This window comes from Neopelma chrysocephalum, unplaced genomic scaffold (genome assembly GCF_003984885.1).
Source record: "Neopelma chrysocephalum unplaced genomic scaffold, ASM398488v2 Primary Assembly neopelma1_26, whole genome shotgun sequence".
NCBI classification, from domain to species: Eukaryota; Metazoa; Chordata; class Aves; order Passeriformes; family Pipridae; genus Neopelma; species Neopelma chrysocephalum.
This window is the reverse complement of record NW_020897695.1, coordinates 28,765,951-28,787,095: the sequence shown is the minus strand read 5'-3', so window position 1 is coordinate 28,787,095 and position 21,145 is coordinate 28,765,951. Positions and strand designations below refer to the sequence as shown.

Below are 21,145 nucleotides of genomic sequence, written 5' to 3'. Positions count from 1 at the left end.
ACTGCCATATTTAAGGCAGATGAGCTTAAGATCAATCAATCTCTATATCCTCCCATTATTAAATGTATTGTGTGTTTGTATTTGACCATGGTCCAGCTGCTAGGAGTATTGCTGATCTGATTTGACTGGGTCATTTGCATAAATTAGGAATTGGTAACTGGAATGAGTTCGGCTTAGCATCACAGAGATGGTCAGGTCCTGGAGCACTTGGCCTCTGAGGAGAGGCTGAGGGGCCAGGTTTGTTCAAATCTGGAGAAGGGATGGCTTGAGGACACCCTGACGGAGGCCAAGTAGTGCCTGTGGGAGGGTTACTGAGAAGAATGAGCCAAGTGCTTTACAATGGCACATGTGGTAGGATGAGAGACTGGGCCTGAGTCAAAATGAGAGGTTCAGACTGGATATGAAGGGAAACATTTTCCCTGTGAAGACGGTCAAGCAAGGGAACAAAGACCCAGAGGGGTTGTGCAGTCTCCATCCTTGGACATTTTCAAAGCCCAGCTATTTAAATCCCTCAGCAAACTAGGCCATAGCTGACCCTTCTTTGAGCAGGAGGATGGACCAGACACGGTCTGAATTATCCCAGGATCCTATGAGAGGCATTAAGACAGTTTAAGTGACTACAGCTATTTCCAAGATACTTTGCTTAATTTGTTTTATTGCTATAGCTTCAGTTTTAATGATTAATAATTCTAATCATTGCTAAGACTCTGACCATTTACTTAGAAATTAGTAATAAATCTGTATATCCTTTGGCTCAGTTCTGTTCCCTCACTTATATATTAAATCATACAGTCATACATCCCACACATACACAAACACACGTATATATGCACACAAAAAGAAGAAACAATATGAAATTCATTTGCAAAAGTGCCGGCTTATTTATTTTTTCAAGATTTCCCATTTCTTAAAATGGGTATTGGGAATCACTGAATTCCTAGGAATGGTTTACTGCTGATAACATCTGACACAAGCATGCTTGTAGACGGCATTTTCTCTTAACAGCATAGCACTATACATTGTAATACATGGTGGCAGGGATACTGCTTATAGGAATTACTGTGTTAATTCCTTTAGGAAAAAATATTTTCTATGCCATTTATTTTGTCAATTAAGGTCAGCATTCCACATTTGCAGAAGGCTGGTGGAATTTTTCAAGTAATAAATCAAAGGAGCTCTCTTAATACCTACAGAGCTAAATGTGTCTTCTGGAACTATTCAATAAAATTCAATTTACATATTTTTTGGGTGTGTAATCTATGTGACCTTCAGTAACTGTTTGTTTTTTTAAATCTGAAAAATGCCTTCGAAGTGTAATGGCCCAGAATTTCAAATGGTGCAGCAGGATATGTAATGCATATTTTAACATGTTTTCTTTTAATTTGTCACACAGATTTGTTGTGCATGATTATATAAAAGTTCATATTTTTAAAGCCAGTAGTATAAGGGTGTAATGTACTTGGTTGGGCTAAAAAATTCAGAAGTCTAATTTATCTTGAGATATACTCAGCCAAGGAGTTTTTCTCAGCGGTTAGCTAACACTTCAAGCTCTAACAGTGCCCCTGAGCCATAAAAGAAATTTGCATGTAAGAAATGTTTTGAATCTATTAAAACCTCAGCTCAGAGCTAAAGAGTTTCTCTCATGTCTGTGTTGACTAACATGAAGTGAGATCTTACAAAAAGCTAGCCTATGATCGACAGATGCCAAATCTTAGGTTTCGATGTGATTATATATTTCTTTCATGCATGGTGGTTTAGTTCTAGGACTGGAGTTTTGGAAAGACAGCAATCAATGGGTCTGTGGAAGAGTACACAAAATTTATTACTCCTGGCAGTCGTCAAGGCAGAATTATTCAAAAAATAATCTGAAATACATTTGATCATACACTAGAAGTTTTAATAATTTATATTATACCTTATTAGCAAAGTCTTGTGTTTACTTTGTGACTGCCAAAACAAGATGAAAGGCTGCCTCCATGGAAATACAAGACGCTTAGCTCAAAGTGTCTGTCTTCGCATTTCAGTTTCATAATTTCCCTTCCTCCCCTTATTTTGATTAATAGTCTATGGTGTGAAATCTTAGAGTACCTTTTCCTTCCTTTTTAGTGGTCCTTTTTAGTGAAAGCAATGCTCCTTAATAAGTCTACCAAAGAGTTTATAAACATATATTTTTGGAATTTCTTTACCTTAGGGTTTCCTCCAAGTATTTTTTGGTTAAAAGAGGCTTTGAATTTAGTTCTAAATTCCACTGAACTGACTCATTATGATAATCTTCCTGAGTCTTGCAGCTACAAAAGTATGATTTCTGAGCTCAGCTTAAGAAACTGTTGCGCTCTGAGTAATGATTGTGTATGGTAAATATCACAGCTATATCAGTTCACAATATAACAAAAATGACATAAAGATTTCCTTGAAAAGCTCATGTACTGTAAATATTTTATCTAGAGGTACAAATAAGGGCTGTTCAGAATTAATACTTCTATGAAGTGAGAGCACGGGGAGTGGACCAGTGTAAATACTAGTTCAAAAAATGAGTTCTTTGCCTCAACCCAGGTTTTTTACACCAAAGGTTCATAAAAGAGCTCTAATAAACTTTGTTCTCTGTAGAAAACCACCCTCCTCACAAAACATGAAAGATCTTTTCTGCAGGTGACTTGGATAGCTCTTCAAGGCACAGTATATGGAAAGCTTTATGGAAAAGAACAGGTATGGGAGGATCTACAGTATTGCAAACTCTGAAGCTCATATGACAGCCCAGATAATCTCTTGTAATTTGTCTTGTCTACCCTAGAAGGCTTAATTTTAGTTTTAGTTACTGTAGTTTCTCATCCTTTCCCTTCCTTCTCTGTGAGTGCAGTATGCACTACTGTATACTTCACCTGAAAACTAGTTCCTCAGACAGAGCCTGCAGAAGCCCTTTTGCCCAAATGATATTATATATGCAGTGTTTTTCACTAATACATCTGTTTATATGACACTTGTGTGTTAGGAAGAACTGCTTATATTTTTGGCACGCCCTTCGCTCTTGTCCAAACTGCAGTGAGGGCCACTCAGCCCTTAGTTCAGGAGTATGAGAGTGCATTAACATGGTCATCTGAGCAGACTCCTTCCCACTGAGAGTTTTGTGCCATGTCCTAGAGATGTATAGCAGACCATTAGGAAGAGGCATCCACCTGCAGGTGTCTCTGAGTGATTATCCTGGTTTTAAATGCTCTTGTATGAATCTCAGGACGGGGACAAAACACTGCCATTTGCTAAAGGAGCCTTTCGTTTGCAGGGAACCAGATGTACCCTATTTTTACAAATACCTGTTCTGTGACAATAATGAGGGAAATTTTCAACAGAACCAGTGGTATTACCCATGTGTCAGTGTTGCAAGGCAGAAGTTTGGGCCAATCTAGCGAATAGTTCTTAGAAAATACAGATCAGATTAACATATTTTTTACTTTTCTTGAAAGAAAGTATTTGGCGGGATCATTTGAAGATATACACGTTATCAAACAGAAATGCAGTAGCGTTTTAAGTGGTAAGATGTGAAGTGCATCTTTAAGAAAAGGGTCATTTCAGTTTGCAAACTGTGGGGGTTTTGTCCATATGAGAACTGTTTAATCCATGAGAAAATTTGTAAAGAAATCATGTTAGCAAGATAGTAGGAGTAGTATTTCACGTATGCATCCATTGAAAGAAAAGCTTCTGGTTTAAATTGTTTGATAATCTCTTATATGAGCTGAGATACTGTGAAAAACTAAAGTTTTGAGCAGTTTAGAAAATGTGACTACCAAGAGAAACAAATGCATCAGAGTTCAAAACGTAAGATAGGAAGAAAACAGAAGAACAATGAAATTGTGATAATTGTACCTCTTACCAAGTTAGGTTTCGATATTAATTAAATACTGTGAGATAAAATCTCATCTACATAAAGAAAATAAAAAATGGGATTAAGTGTATCAGTATGGGAAATATGATAAAGTAAGGAAAAAATGAGTCTCACAAGTTTACCAGCTGACTTAGATGAAATGCTACTGGGACAACTGGTCGTAGGGCCAGTGGTGTTCACCACTACTGGAACTTTTTAAACCTTGCTAAGATCTGTTTTGCCATTCTGTCCTATAAGCAGTATGCAGTACTACCTAATGCATATGCATTGCATGTTGCAATAGAGGCATAAGAAAACAATATGGTAACAAAAAAAGGCTGTGTAGGCTATGCATGATCAGAATTATACCAGCAAGATGAGACTGTTTGGTTTTACGTTGGAAAACAGAAAAACTGTAAAACATAAATGAAATACCAGTTAAATCACTACTGAAAACTACGGCACAGAAACATGAATGAGTGCATGAGAGACTGATGTATTTAACTGTTAGTGAAGGGGAAAAGAAAAAAAACTCTCTCAAAACATTTTACAACTTGTAACTTGTGTTTAGGGCGTTTTGCTGGCTATCCCTACTCTAACAGATACAGGTAGGTAGGAATTGAAGCTGAGCATTGAGGAGAAAATTACATCATTTATGAGGTATTGGCCCTTTTTATCTGTTTGCTAAGGGATAGCATCTATCTATGCAACTAAATATTCAGGACTTCTATCATGCGGTGTAGAAATATTTAATTAGGAGTTGGTAGTCTGATTGTAGTCAGGCAAATTTTAAGTCATGAATCAGTGAAAAATAAATATCAGAAGAAATTAGGCTTTAGTTACAGTGATATTTTTACAGCCTTATTCATTGTTTTAAATCACTTTAGCCTTAGTGGTAATGTAACAACAATACAGGTAAAAGCTGGTCATTACCATAAATTATGCTCTGTAGATTGGTAGAGATTTGTGAGACTTGCAAAGAGAAGAAAGGCTTTATAAATGTCTAGAAAGAATAAATTGCAAAGGAATTCATTTATAAAGAATCCTGTACATTTTCCAGTTTATTCTGCAGGCAGAGGTTAATCAGCCTTGATTTGGGAGGATAAAATAGCTGTGGCCAGGTACTAAAATTTCAGATGCCTTAGAAATTGATTGTAATTAATAACAGTATGAAGCAGTTTCCTAGTTTTTGATGAAGGTGACATGTTTGTCACAGTATAGACTGAAGTCCTGGAGTACTGTTCTTACCGTGCCTCACACTGCAAAGAACTACTACACCCCATCATCACGGCTAGGCTTCGCGAATGAAGATTTGGGAAGGGCTCTACCCACGTTTGTTGCAAGCGTGTTGGTGGCTAAAAAGGCCAATACGAGAAAGGCAAGTCCGGTTGCAAAAGGCACAGCAGAAAGACTCCTTAGGTGGTATATTCTGCAAGGCTTGATTCTTTCTGCATTGTCTTTTCTCCTCAAGGGTGATCCTGCGTGCTTTCTCAAAAGCATCAGCAGCATTATAGATGGTGTGTCTCCAGGCCTCCCGATTGGAGGCCAGAGTAGACCAGTTATGCTGATCAATATGGCCAAGGCTGAGATGTTGTTTCAGGGAGTCCTTGTATCTTTTCTTCCCCAATTTGCTTACCTATTGCCTTTCCTCTGTTTACCCAATTGATGGTGTTCTAGGTGCAGTATGTATGACAAGTCATCCTCATTTCATAGTTCACTTGATTAGTAACCCTTTGCCTGTGTGAATTGAGATCTAATTCAGCAATAACTCAGATGTTAGAGTAGCACTTACTCCAGGCTGTCATTTGTCCCTTTGATGCTTACTTACCTAACCAGTAGTAATCATTATTTTCCTTTTACTATTATTACAATGGAGCTGATTGCAGAAATGGAAAACAGGAGGCAGTAACAGACAGTTTGAATTGTGCTGTCACACTTTTGTGGGCAGGCACCTTTCTTGGAGCTTTGATATTTCCTTGAGTTTGCCCAGAAATATGTTTGGTAAAAGAGGGAACGGGCATCTGGTCTGTATTTTCATGTGGCCCTGTTTCAGCCGCTTGGAAAAACAAGATTATCCAGATAGGAACTTTCTGGGTTCCTGACTTGTTTTATATGAAATGCGAAGGGGGGGGGATAAAAAAATATTTTTTAACTGGAAAATTTCAAACCAATTAGAAATCTAGCTGAACTTGGTTGAATTCCTGAGAGATTATTGAAATAAAGGGAAGGAAACAGAAATTATCAACAGAAATACTGAATCTTATGATGCAACGTCATTACACCTTTGTTTAATTACACCTTTCCTACTTACACCTCTTGCAAATGTCATCAGACTACAGTTGCAATGAGTATTTTTGAGTATCTACAATGCTAACATGCTGAACCGAACAAGGTTGCAAGAGGGAAGAGCTTTTTACTGTTTTTCACTTGGATTTTCTGCTGAAATAGTGACTCACTATCTGTAATGTGCTGCAGTTAAAAGACCTCATATTCTTGGGGATCTTGGTGCTTGCAGTCAGGTTGGGAATGGTAATGGCAGGCACAGCAGGGAACTTGAATGCAATATGCTGAATGAGAAGGTGAGTGTTTTAGCACTCCTGAGGGTCAGGGGAAAGGAAAAGCCCTGTGGGAGGATTTTCAAGCACCACTGAGCTGGCACACCAGGAGACGATGATTGACTTTAGAAGAGCCCTGCTGTGCAAAGGATTGTAGTGTTGTGGTCCCCTTTATCACTGGTTAGACATTTCTTTTGAAGAAGCCAAAAATGGGAAAGTAGTGAGATAATGCAAACTAAATAAAAAAGTAATTGTCAAACAACTCCCTTTGATGACATTGGAGTCTGGAGATTTGTTTCTGTTGCTAACAGCTTAATTTATTTGATGCTTAATTTCATTACAAATATTGATTTTGTATGGCATTGATAAGATTTCTGTATGAAAAACTGATGACCTGAGGATGCAGTGCAGGTTGAACTGTTGTTTGTCTTGAAAAGGTATCTTAATTTGAACCTCAGTATAAAGAGGATGTTGTATTTGGTATGTACAATCAGAAATATATAACACGGTTTCAGTCTTAATATGTGCATTTCTTCACAGGAGTTCAGATGTGCACTACAGAATGGCACAAACTGCAAAGCGCACCCTTCTGCTGAGACCCCAGTGAAAACACCGCTCAGCTCGTGGATGGCTTTCCAGCTCCCATGGCAACAACGAGGTGGACTGAAGATACTGTCTGCCAGCCTGGCTTTACTGGCAGTTCTTGTTATGTTTTACTACGGTGGAATGAAAACAGAACTGTGAACTGAATGAGGCTTTTATGAAAACAATAAAACCGCTGTTTAAAATCTTCAAAGGAAACACTTTTACCAACAATTATTTTTTTTTAAATAATATAAATTGGGCAGTGGTTCATACTCACTCTATGCCTTTCCTGTCATTCAAAGGAGAAAATGCTAATAAGTGTGGGGAGACCTATCTTGCCAAAACCAGAGATCTTTGTTTGGCAGAACAGTTTGTTGCATCTTCCCTTTTCTTTTTTTTCTGAAATGATGCAATGTTTGCATTGGATACTCTTTTCATAACTGCTGTATCAGGTAAAATTGCATGAAGTTTATAAGAAATCTTTCCATTGAGTGATATTGGTAATCTTTTATGGTCAGAATATTTAAAGCTTTCTTAAAGATTTTTCTTAGTGCAGTGTGATGGTTTGATATGTGTCTTTTTACATTAGAATCAAACACTGCAAGGCCATTAAAGTTTGTCATTTGTTGCTATTTATTTTGCTGTCGTGTCTGAAAGAATTTTGCCTGCCATCTTACCTCTCTCAACTTCGCAGTGAATCACTAGGCTTTCTTAATACAACAAGAATTATTTTTTACATAGAAATGCTTTTAAAGGTTTTATAATTGAATGGGAATATGTAGAGTTCTATTAAAAGATGGATTTAATACAGTCTATAGATTTAATACAATGCTCAGAGAAGTACATGTGAATCTCTATGAGCTGTGCGTTGGATCATTCTGTGTTAAGACAATATTACTGTGTTACTGGGGAGGTTGCATTGGGCACACTGGAAATTTCTAATTACTTTCTTCAAGCCATTTTTGTCATGACAGGATCTCCATGCATCTTGAGAGTGTGCTGGTCAGTCAGGGGCTGGACTGTGTGCCCAGTTCTTCCAGGAGCTAACTGCCTGATATTGTACATTTGTTCATGCCCTGTCACCTTTCTGAATCTTCATCCAAACTTCTACTTGCAAAGGCTGTTTAAAATATTAAGAGCAGAAACTCTAGGGTTTAGGTTTTTTTTACTTTTGGGATGTTTGTGTGGTACCCAAATGGAATGGAGCTGCCTACATGGCTGACATGATTTAACCCCAGTAGGCAGCTAACACAGAGCCACCCGCTCATTCCCCTCCCTGTGGAGTTGGGGCGAGAATCAGAAGAGTAAAAGTGATAAAACTTATGAGTTGAGATAAAGACACTTAAGTAGGTAAAGCAAAAGCCGCACAGGCAGGCAAAGCAAACCAAGAAATTCATTTGGTCAGTACTTTGGCAGGCAGGTGGGCAGCCATTCCCAGGAAAGCAGGGCTCCATCACACGTAATGGTGACTCAGGAAGACAAACACCATCACTCCAAATGTGCCTCCTCCTTCCTTTTTCCTCTAAACTTTTTATTGGTGAGCATGACGCCATATGGTCTGGAATATCCCTTTGGTCAGTTGGGGTCAGCTGTCCTGGTTGTGTCCCCTCCCAACTCCTTGCACATCCCCGGACTCCTCGCTCGCGGGGCAGCATGAGAAGCAGAAAAGGCCTTGACTCTGTGCAAGCACTGCTCAGGAACAGCCGAAAGGTCCCTGTGTTAGCAAATCTAAAACATAGCCCCAGACCAGTTGCAATGAAGAAAATTAGCTCTATCCCAGCCAAAACCGGTGCACTGTCTCTACAGTGCAGGTGAATAGTCCACTAGTAAGAATACTTTGTACTTTATAAGCCGGGCGTGCATAATGGTTACAGGCAATTAATCAGGAAGTTCCACCATGATGCTTTCGGTGCAGCCTGTAAATTATAACAACAGATGTAACTGTCTTCAGGAAATCAGGTATGTGATGACTCAAATATTATGCTTCTTATTGCTACCATGGAAGGTCTTGAGCCACGACTCAAAATTCATGAGATTTTAAAAAATAAAAACCAAACCAAAACCAAACTGTGCCCTTGATTTGCCTCTGTTTGGTTTGGGTTTTTTCCATGCTTTTCTTTACAATCAGGAATATGTAACTATCAGTAATTTACATTTTTAACAAATTTGAGAAATTCTTTTAAAAAAGCACAAGCTTGACTGAGGGAGTTGAAATTTTCAGGATAGTACCACAGATTGCAAGATTCTCAGGAAAACTACGGATTGACAAAATCATTATGTCTGAGCCAAATTTTTGCATGTGATGGGAATAAACTATGCAGATATGTTCTATGCCTCTAGCATTCTCTCTGTCAGCCACTCTAGCTTATCTAATCGTAGCAATTACAGATTCATTGCATCAGCTATTACAGAGATTTACAGAGCTTGTGATTTAGATACTGTGCATCGTGTACTTTAATGGGATCAGCTTCTTTCCTTAGAAATAGTGCAATATATTGAAAGAGGCCAAAGAAGACTTTGTAAATTACATTGCCCACTGCAGATGCAGTATATTCATAAACTGTCTTAATCTGATAAGTAGGAAGTGTTGTTTATTGAGTATTTTGTTATCTTCCTTTAGATTTTTGAGAGGGAGTTTTGACACTTTGTGTTGTAGGGCAGTGGCGTGTCTTTTTTTTTTTTTCCATTTATGTACACCTAAAGCTTTCAAAGCCTCTGAGCTGAACAAATTAGTTTTGGTGAAATAGCTCACCTGGACCTTCAGGCCAAGCCAAGACTGCATGGTTCCTGGGGCTACTGGTGCAGGTTGGGAAGCCTCAGTGAGTGTAAAGTGAACTGCAGAAGTATATCTACTTCATGGAATGAGTTGACCTGAACATATTTGATCTGTGATTTTTGACCCCATTTGGATCCCTGAATGCTTCTAACTGCCATGCCAGGCAGCATTTTTAATTTTTCCATCGACATTATGTTTGCGGCCTACTTCCACCAAGGATTCTCTCTTTACAAACCATCAGTGCGGGTGAGAAATCTACTGCACTCCAACTTATCAAGGTCATTGCAGGAGAAGTTTCCCCACAGTCAGTTGATCCCATGTTTTCACATGCTAAACACACTCATCACTAGAGAATGTGTCTGCTAATAAGCAATCTACATTCAGTGTCTTTTTTTTCAAAGCAAAAAAGAATATAATTTCCATTTGGTACCAAGAAAGCCTCAACTATTTTTCTTAAATCTCTGTGGTAGTTTCCAATGAGGAATCTTGCAAACCACAGGACCCTGAATAGCAAAGACATCTTAAATCTCTTGTGAACAACATTAAGTGCACACTTTATTTTTCACTTGTGCATTGTATGCTGGAGGACATTTTCATTTATTCTTTTCATTGTAGCTTTCTATTAATGTATACTTGTTAAGAAAAAGAATATGAAATAGAAGAAATGGTTTGTGTAAAGGTAGTTCTATAAAGCAAGAGAGAGAAAGAAGAAAAAGAAGGTACCTTTTGAGGAGAGTGCATTCACCTCTGTCACATCGTTCCTTGCACATCTCTGAACATCTGACAGCTTCTGTTAATCTAGTTTCACTCCGCAGTTCAACTTCCCATATGGAAAGCTGGAGTGATTTTTGAATAACAGCAAGTAATATCTGAAGTGGCAGCAACTGGCAACTCTGACATTGAGCTTGGCTGTGGCCATTACCCAGAATCCTTCTGCTCTTCTTGAGAAGCAATTACAATTTCACAGGTTGGAATTAAAATTCCCTGCGGTATGCAGTAGAGTAACTGAAACTGTCAAAGTGATTTCAAGCTGCTAATCTCTTGCTGCTCGAAGAGTGAAAATAGAGCCCCTCTTACCCAGGCACAGATCTGACAACTTAAAAACTCCAGCCTTCCACTACGTTTACATACATATGGAGAGTGGCTTGATCTGCTCACAGAGGATATCTGTAAAGATGTTATGTCTATGAACATTTGTGTGTTATTAACAAGTCTATCTTTTTTAACTTTTAAGACGTGTGTAACTTCAGGGACTAAGATGAATATAAAAGAAGTCTTATTCAAAAGCTCTGGGAATTTGGAGGAATGAGTAGGCATGTGCCTGTTTCTGTGAGGCTTATTAAAACCTTTATTTATGTCTCTTTGAACATGTATTTTTTGCTAGAAAAATTGCTTGCAACTTTCCCAAATTTTTTTTTCACGTGTTTATATCCCACATTATATTTTGTATGCACTGTGTTTGATTGTATAGATAGAAACAAAGAGCATTTAGAAATCAAAAACAGAGTTAAAAATAGAGGGGCTGTAAAGCTAGGGTGCAAATTGAAAAATATTGGTGCAAAAGCTGCAGAGCAAGTTTGAACTAGGAGATACAGTCCACAGAGTTGGGGACTGGCTGCAAAACACCATTTGACTTGTTCAGAGGCAGGGTTCATCCACTAGATCATTAAAATTAGAATGATTGCTGGAAAGTGTTTTTGCAAATATCATTAAATGTCTTTTAGTTCCATGTGTCCTTTTAACATTCAAGTGAATGTTTTTTATCTTTAAATGGTAGGTGCTTAAATAGCAGGGAGAGGGGAGATGAATTATGAATCTTCCTATTTTGATTTTAAATAAGCCCGATAAAAAAAAAATAATAATGTCACTGTTCGTGCTGGTATCCCAGAGTCTGTTAATTCCCACTTGGGAAACTGCGGTTGTGGACTTGGATCATTAATGCTGTCCATTCAGGTCCCGTGAATGGAGAAAGAGTAATATTTGAGGATCTTTTCAACAACCTTTATTTTGTTGGAAAATACTTAGCAATTATAGAGTGGTGTTAACATGATGTTTTATAGAGGACAATCTGCCTCGCATGGTTTGCTGAATGCTGGGTGTAGGTAATGGAGTGAATTTCCATGTTGGTGACCAGTGTGTGATGCAGATTTGTGCCTACAACTTGCATTCTTTAAATGTCCCATCTGTCTTTGAGTGTGAAAACAGGCTAGTTGTGCTCAACTGAGCATAAAATATTGTGTTTACTCCCTTCCTGAGTAGTGTTTGTGGGGAGGGTTTACAAATGTTAGTTGGCAATGGGTTACAGATTATAGGAGAAGCTTGGAGATGATAAAACACACCAAAAAAGGGCCATGATTGTTTGGCATATAGTAGGAGTTGGGGATCTGAGAGAAATTAATGTGATGAAATCATGACATGATGGGAAATTTAACTTTGCATTGTTAGGATCTCATTATAGTATAATCTGAAGAATAAAACTTTTATGGTGCTTGGAAGGCTTTGCTGCACAGACACCCTTCCCAACTGCTCATAACTCTTGGGCTTACTGTGGTGTGTTAGAGCAGTCTGTTTCACCACACTAGTGTCACAGCCAGAGAAAAGCAGTCCAGCTCACCTGGCCTAGAGTTGTGAACTTGGCACGTACAGTTTTGTGGAGGAGGGCATTACAACTCTATTACCTCTCACCCTGCTTTGTCAGAGCATTACATGTCTGTCTCATTGCTCCATAGGGAAAATGGGTAAACTGTGACCAGCAAAGAAACTTGCTCTGTCCTATGGCATTCAGTAAATAAGTCATGCTATTTAGTGGTTGCAAGCTTTGATTACTTGTTTGTTTTTTAAGTACCTCCATTCCATTGTGAGCCTGTTTTTGCTCTTATCCTTTCTTACAGCTATTAGCTGTAAGAATTTCTCCAAGCTATTAGCAACTCATTTTGTTTTATAGAAGATGACAGGTCTTCAAAAGGGTAAGTATTAGTCTGAGCAAGGTGGCTTATTCCCTGAAAACAAGAATGCTACTTCTCCAGTGGAGCTGATTTGCCAGAGATATCAGTGCTTGAAAGCTATTGTGTTGCAGTGTCTGTCCTTTAACTGTGTGCTGTCTGGTTGCCACAGCCTTTTGTGTATGTCAGAAACTCCCATTTGCTAGTAGGCAGCATTAAAAGGCCTATTTCTGTTGTGCTATATTAGTTTTAATCTTGCAAACACCAGAAATGTAGTAATTCAGGGCAAGAAACATATAAAATTTGATATCCTTAGTGGCTTTATGAGCCATAAAAGTCAATAACTAGCAATCGCTAACTACAAGATACAAGAGATTATAGAGGGCTGAGTGTGCGTGGTCTGCAGAGTGTTAGTATGAGACTGCAGAGGGAAACAAGTGAGCAAGTTACTGAGTCAACTGTACAGATAACCAATAACAGAGAGAAGGATGTTCCCACTCAAGGGACAGCTTAATCTCCAAGTATTACGATAATGTTAAGGAAATTAAAAAGGACAGATAGCAGCTTGGTCATGCTGCAGCAACATTAATTTGCTTCTGTCCTGCTTGGATTGTTTAGTAGGCAAAAAGGGCAATCTGAATGTCATTCTCCAGCAGAAGGATAAAAAAGAGCCTAACAGCATTTAGCAGCCTTGGATATGTGAGAAATAAATTGTTTGGTACAAATTTGAACCTCCTGCGCTTCCATATCTTCTCCCTATGCTGCTCTAAAGAGACATCTCCTTGTTTTGATTTGTATTTCTTTGGCTTTTTTTTTCTGCAAACACCTTTTTTATTATACCTTTTTATTTTATCTGACTCTGAAACAGTACTGAAAAAGTCATTCACTTACACTTTTGTTTTTAAGATCAAGCTTGATGGCATTTTGTTACATGCCCTGTGAGCTTGCATCAACCAGTTTCTTAATTGTAGGAGGGGTGGGAATTATTTTTATATTGATTTGAACATAAAATGGAAGTTTTCAGTTGATTTTTGGAGTAGTAGTTGGGGGATCAAGAAAATCAAACTTGGCTGGCAATCAATTTAGTATATTTACTGTCTTTATCTAGAGATTTGCCAGTATTGCATACTAAAAATTGTTGAAGCTAACTAATGTAAATCCACTGACGAATTTCTGGTTTCTACCAATTTATAGTGTCATTAAAATCATACACACAGATAATTTGATAGCCCTGCCCCAGCATAAATCTGCTGTAAGAATTATTGCTGTAGATCAGTGGTATTATACATTGCTCTCACCACATCCTCCATGACATCTGCTGGGCAAGAAGAAAAACCAAACAATAAGCAGCAGATAAGAGGCAGTTCCCAAACTTTGTAAAGAAGTGGCTGTCTTGAGCCTCAGTACAAATATTCATATTCAAATGTTGTAGTTTTTTCATTCTGAAAGTCAGTTTTAGGATAGCTATCAGCTGTATTCCAGCATAATAAGTTTTCCTGTCATTACAGAGGGATGGAGGACCTCTTCTCTCCTGCTACCCCATAGCAGCAGTGGATCCACCCCTGTAGAGGTGGATGAGCCTTATATATGTTGTATGTCAAACAGTGGCAGAGCTTCCAGGGCCAGCCCTTTGCCACCTTTGTTTCTTTCCATGGTCTCTGAAAGACATTTACTTACCACATATCCTGCAGAAGCCTTGTATTCTCTGATGTCCTTTAATGAGCTCGGAAGCTCTTGTGAGTTTTTCTACAGAAATCCAGGATTACAGTTCCAGCTTTCTGAGTCACAGCAGGGAGAATAAGCTATTTCAGCCTTTCACATCAAAGTTGTTGTCATAAGAGGGTTCAATAGTATATTTCCTGTTCTTGGTTCAAACACTGCTGCAAAAGTTGAGTCATCAGCATATAAATACTTTCTTGGCCTCAAAATATCTGATTTGTGTGTGTGTGTGTGTGTGTGTGTTGATTAACTGCCCATTTCATTTCTCTTTCCACACTTATTGACTCATCTAAGAATAATGAAATTGGGATGCTGCCAATCATACTACATATTGGTTCAAATGTAGGAATGCTAAGACAACTCATAAATATTATCTGCCAGGAAATCCGTGGAACTGAATTCCTAATCATTCTCATTCACAGCAGTAGCTTGAGCGAAAGACCTGGAATAATGGCAGTAATAAAGTCTAGTCCTATGGACAGTCTTGCACTGTGCTCTCAAATGGTGTGCTTGTGAGCAAAGAAATTAAACGAAAGTCTGCTTCATGGAGGGAACAGGTTTTATTCTGTTTTCTTGAAATGTTTATCAATCTGGTCCAAACTCACTTGACAGGTAGAATTGACAAGGTCTCCTAGCTTAAAAAGAAATGACAGTGCAGTAACTAGTCTGATTTTCCAATTGTCAGAGTTCAGTTATCTGAACATGCTATTCATGTTTCAGGCATAAAAGCAAGCTGGTGTGATGGCCAAAGAAAGCGTAAAACTTCTCTCATCTTTTCTCAGGCACTTCATAGTTGGTTGGAAAGCAAACGTTTTGGCTGTATGAAAGAGCAATGCTATAGACAGCTCTTTCTTTACCTTGTAATTGTCGATATGGGGGACAAGCTTTAAATAAAACAAAGGAAGAATTTTAAATAACTATATTCTGTTGTGCAATATGGATTTTAAAACTACATTTTAAGTGTTATATTCATTACAAGGCCAATTATGGTATTTTGATCATTTTTTTTAATGTTATGTTTCCCCTCAATTCTTGGCAGATTAAACGTTTTCATTTCAAAATAGAATAGCTGCAACTCATATGATACTGTTACAGAAACAAATTTTGACTCACAGTAGTTTCTGTGGGCTGAAACTAACTTCCCAGACACTAGAATCAATATGGCAGCCTCAGGAAGTAAGTGGAGTGGCCCAATGAGATTTAAACTGAGGATGCTGCCTTTCTGTCTTACCTCCTTCTGTTGACAGCTCTTGCTTGCACCAGCAGTAATTTCATGACACTGCCTGAAGAGAAGTTCATGTGGCTCATCCAACTGAAACAGTGTTTTGGTGGGGTTCATTTTGAGATGGCTCATGTTGCTGTGAGCATCTTTGCAAGGAAAGGGCTGATTTACATTGGCTCGAACTGCCAGAGAGAATTTTGTGTGTCTTTGTGTGTCTGAACTGCCTCTTGCTGGTACAGCTTTGAAAAGGTCCTTACTGTACCACTTTATTTGAATTAGAGTTGCAGTAGCATGCCATGGACACACAAATATGTGACTGAAAACAGAGTAGTATTGCGCAAGCACTGTGGAGCGGAGCCATAAACTTGTTGTTTGAAGACCTCCACACAGCTTTAGAGGTAAGGTATGCTCGGGAGCTGCAGAGCTAAGGTCATGGCCCACAGTGGAGACAGGATGTTGCTAAACTACAGGATTTACTTCAGTGATCTTTTATGATCAGGATTAGTGGATCATAAAGGACACATAAAGTTTCTCTCAACCTGTCCTCTCCGTTAGGCTAGTAACTCCTCGATATCTAGAGATACATACATAATATGACCTTTTTTTTCTCTTTCTCTTTTTTTTAATGAAAAAACAACGTGCTGGTTGCCTCCAGGAAGTGCTGTTCATGTGGGTAGAACAGACTTCATCTTTCAGGACTCCCAATCTGTCTCTTTTGTTAGCTGTAGAAATCAGTTTAAAAAACAACTGGCAAGTGAGTGGGTGGTTTGGGTTGTTTATGGTTTCGGGGATTCTTTTCTCTTGTTGCTTACTTTCCTGATGCATATGCTGCTAAATTTCTATTTGTTAAGGAAGTTCAAAGGAGGAAGAAGTAAGTTCTGCGTCATTTCAGTTTGCCTTTGTGCTTAGATCTGGTCAGAGCCAGCCAAACTCTGGGCAGTCAGCAATGTGAGCAAACATAAAGCAGATATCTAGAAAAGGACTTGGAGCTTTAAACTCACATTAAGGCTTTGTTATAAACTTCTGCTTTGAAGACTTGCAGTATGACACATGAAAAAATGTTAACTTCCATTAAAGGCTCTCATGAGATTTGTTACCAAATGTTAGCAAAAATTCAGCAGAACATTTCAAGGGGTACAATTCAAAAGTTTCTATCATGCTTTTGATGAACACATCTTTAAACAGCCCAATTAGTGTAAAGGAGGAAACTCTGTACGTGCACCAGAGTGATATTAAATGCAAATTTGTTTTCTGAGAGCATTTAGGAAAACAGTGACTTTCAGTGAGAGGTTAATGGAAATATGTGAGAAGAGAAACAGTCTTTGCTTGATGTTCTGTCCAGTGCTCCCATAGTATGTGGCAAGCAAGTGGCTAGACGTTTATATTGTGGAACACCAGGGAAAAAAAAGAGCACTTTATGATCAGTATTCTTAATGGAGTGTTATGGGCATCCTGCTATTTCTAAAACTACATTTTTTGCAAGTCTTTCCCCTGAATTAGCTTGCAGTCACTTAAGAGTATATACACTGTTTGTATATGTATTCTGATCTATTTTTTTCTTTCTCCTGTTCATTCTGTAGCCAGTGGTTTGAGAAGGCTTGCTTGAGTTTAGAAAGAGTTTAGGTTTAAGAAGCAGTACTGTGTCTTGTTCTAAAGGCTCTGAAATTCAGTCGTTTTGGTTTTTTGTAACAAATGTCCTGGTTGGGGCCTGTGAGGGAAAGAGCTGTCTCTCCTGCCCAGGCCTGCTTGCAAGACAAATGGCTCCATTGTTTCTGGAGTGTGCAAATATCACCAGTCCTGGGAGGTCAGGATTGCACACACAGAGTAGTTCCTTAAAGAACTTGGATGAAATACACATAGAAGATTTTAAAGATAAGGAGTCAGTAATGGTAAGGCTTGTGTACTCTTTAACCGTGTTTTGGTGGTACAGTAAAAACACAAAGCACTGAGCTTGTGTAAACTTACTCATTCTGCTAGATCAAAATATGTCAAGCAGCTGACTTTCTACCAGTAGGCTTTGTGCCACATAAAGTATCATTTTTCCCTCCACAGCCAGCCTAAAAACCTAAGGCTGCCATTGGCTTTCTATCATTTACAGAAATGCAGTTATGTACTTACGCCTTACGTGATCCACGTGTGTTGTAGGTGACCTGGTGGGTGTGGAAAACTGGGAGACTGCAGATGTCTGAGCCTGGGGTGGGACTGGGTGAAGCTGGGCTGTGAAGGCTTTCCAGAGGACTGTACAACTGTTGAGGAGAGTGGGCCTAGGGTAAGGCTGAAGGTAAGCTGTGGAGTAGCATGTAGATTTTTAATTTTAGTGCTATAAAGAAGACGATTTTTATTTCCCTTCTAAAAACAGGAGTTGCCATAGACATTAGGGCTTATATAGCAGCCAGCAGGCTGATCAGGTACTGCAAAAAGTCACAACAGTGCTGGTGAGCTGGTGATCTTTGCTTTGGCTGTTGTTGATACTGTTCTGCATTAGGCTGAAACAGTTCTTCACAGAAGATCAGTGATCATGGAGTTTTGGCAGACTTCTTAGTTACTTATGTTCCGAATAAAAAATCTTCCTGATGTATTTTATATCACTGCCTGTTGCTCTGACCGTGTACAGGAAATAAAAAGCTTTGTGCTGTTCTTGAATTACACAGATGGTTTCCACTATGTAGTGTCCTTCATAATTAGCTGTCATAGAATTGGAAAGAAGCATGCTAAAAAGTTTGACATCTTAAGATACCATATGATCTTGTAAGACTTTGGGAGGATACTCTTCACCTCACCCTGCCACCCTTAGCCTTAGGAGGGGAGACTTCTCTCTGTTGTCCTGTGTCTTCTGTAGTGTGAATTCCCCCTTCAGTTGTGTCTACTAGAAATGGCATTTTACCAATATTTGGGACCATTATTGACTTTTATATTGCAGACAATGAAAAATCACTCACAAACAGACTTCATTGTTGTGATGGTTGTTTGGTGTCTACTTAAAATGCAGTTGGATGAGTTTTAGTGACTTGTCAATGTCTGCACTTAGCATGAGGCTCTGTAGACAGCAGTTGCAGCTGGAGATAGTTCTCAGAATGAGACAATCTTGATGGCAGAACTGAGTGGGCTCATTTAATTCCAATGGAGCAAAGTGATTTAAGGGCCTGCTTCCCTATTATTTGGAATTGGATTTATATGACTCAAGGATTCCTACACTGACTACATTCCTGGGGTACAGGGACAGCACCAGAACTGTATGCAAAGTTAGTTTTTTGAAAACTCAAATTTTTGGATATATCTGCTGATGTCTTTTTTTTTTTTTTGTCCACTAGACAGAGCGTATTTTCATTTTTCTCTGCAAATACCCATTAGAGTATAAAATTCTTTCTAATGCATGTTTTAAATGAAAGATTAAATCCTCCTCTCCCTACTATTTTATCATTCTTTTTGTTTTAATTTATAAAGTCACTGCAGACAGATTTTTTTTTTCTGAGATGTGTTTTCTGGCCTTTTTTTAAGGGCTTGGAGGAAGGGGAAAAATAGTTAATGTAAGAGAATGATTTTCATTCCACTAATGTTGATTCACTTGGCTCGTAAGAAGAGCTTATTGCTTTGTTTACTTGGAAAGAATGAATATCAACACATAAATAATCAGCTGAGAACTAGATTTGCAGGAGGAAGAATTTTCCTAGTCACTTTTCTGTTAATTCAAAGCAATATCTTTTAAAATTGATGTAACTCACAGCCTTATGATGATCACATTACTTTCCCTTGGGAGTAAACAGACAGAAGTGTCTGCTTAGTTTCCAGAGTGGAGAGTAGTTGTTGTCTCAGGTACTTAAATTTTGAGAGGAAAAAAAGCTTTCTATAGCTCTTGTAGCTGTACATACTGAATGTATCAGTGCACCTGGGGACTTCCATGCCAACTTTTGCAAAGTACCAGGAACTCCTCTTCAGAAATACATGGAAAAACAATTTACTGAACAAGCCTCCCAAAAGTGCTTTTCTTCAGACAGTCTTTCACCTAGCTAAAGTACTCAGGCCTGACGTGCTGTAGCTGGAAGGAACTAACTATCATATATATTCTGAACTCTTTTTCCCCTTCTTTTAACTCTTGGAAAGATATGTAACCTAACAGGACAACAGGGTTGACCGTTTTTTCAGGCCCTGTTGCAGTGCAACACTGAAACCTCCTTCTGGAAAATCCTCTTGGGCTAATACATCGCAATCCCACTTTTCAGAGTCTGCAAAACCTAATGTATTTAGCTTGTTAACAGCATCCCACAGAATCTGAGGTCCCAGGGACAATTCCTGTCCTTCACAGCTCAGGCTTTCATAATACTCAACAGCAGTAAGAGACTTGTCCAGGAGGAAGGGCCAGGCCACTGGTCATGTACATCATCTGCATCGTTATCTGTTTCAGCAACGTAACTTGGTTTTTAAATTTATAATGGGAACTGTATTACTTACATTATGCATAAGTCATCAAATGCTTTTATCAACTACTTCAACTGTTCCAGATTGCAAGTATGTTTTTGGGCTATGTACATCCATTGGGTATTTCTATATCATGGTTTCATAACACTGGAAATAGATAGAGAATCAGATTCGTTTTCCTCAAACTGCTTGATGTGAGAAAATTATGCTTGTACTTCATGCTGTTATAAAGGGTTGCTGTGACCTGGAAATATAGCACTTAGCTTATCACTTTCCAAGTTTAAAAGAATTAGCTGTCAGAAACAGAAACTTACTTTCTGATTGCTTTTAAAGCATTTTGCAGAATGCAAATGCTCTTCAGTGTCAACAGACTTTGGATGCTACACAGGAACACTTAAATAAATACAAGTAACCAATCATCACACTGGCTTCCAGATATTTACAGTAATAGTGCTGAAATCCCTCCTTAAGACATTGGACTTCTATACCTAGGGAAGCAGGAGATGCCAGGAATTAAGTAACTTTGAGGATAAGAAGCTGGAGACAGAAGCTGTAAGGGAGACAAGCTCTAAAAGCATACCTTGAAAGCACTTGGGGCATTTGGGGGTGAGGTGGAGTTTTTTTCTGTGCAGAATACCTGAATTGAATTGCTAGGTTTTGAGTCAGCAGAGCATTACCAATATTACAGCTGAGGAATGTATTTTCTACCCAGACTGAGTCAAATGGAAAACCAACTTTAGTTTTGTAATAAGAATTGCATGTGATTAGTAAAAAAAAATAGAGATCTTCTTGAGTTGTGCTTTCATAGTGGGAAAATATTGGTCCTTTCTGGTAGTACTTGAAACTGCCCAGAGCCTCTTGTTCAGCTGTTTTTGAACATAGTTCAGGACAGAAATCCTTGGGGATTATTAAGCTAAAGAGAGTTTTTTGTAGGTGGACAGTTATCTGAGTTACCAGTAAACCTACTGTTTAGTGCTAAAATGAAATCTCTGCCGGAACTGTGCTGGAACATTCCACTTTTAATTACTATTCACTTATAATTTAAAAAAAAATCTGGCCTTAGACTTCAGCTTC

The 21,145-nt window shown here is 38.5% G+C and overlaps 1 protein-coding gene across 1 annotated transcript in view; it reads left to right on the top strand.

The window, feature by feature from the left end:
- Positions 1-9,327, top strand: part of CDKAL1 (CDK5 regulatory subunit associated protein 1 like 1) — a 412,746-nt gene extending 403,419 nt beyond the window's left edge. Inside the window, exon 16 of the mRNA XM_027676037.1 lies at positions 6,952-9,327. Within this exon, the coding sequence (XP_027531838.1) occupies positions 6,952-7,155 (204 nt within the window). The 3' untranslated portion in view covers positions 7,156-9,327. The remainder of the gene's footprint in view (positions 1-6,951) is intronic.
- Positions 9,328-21,145: the final 11,818 nt, after the last annotated feature.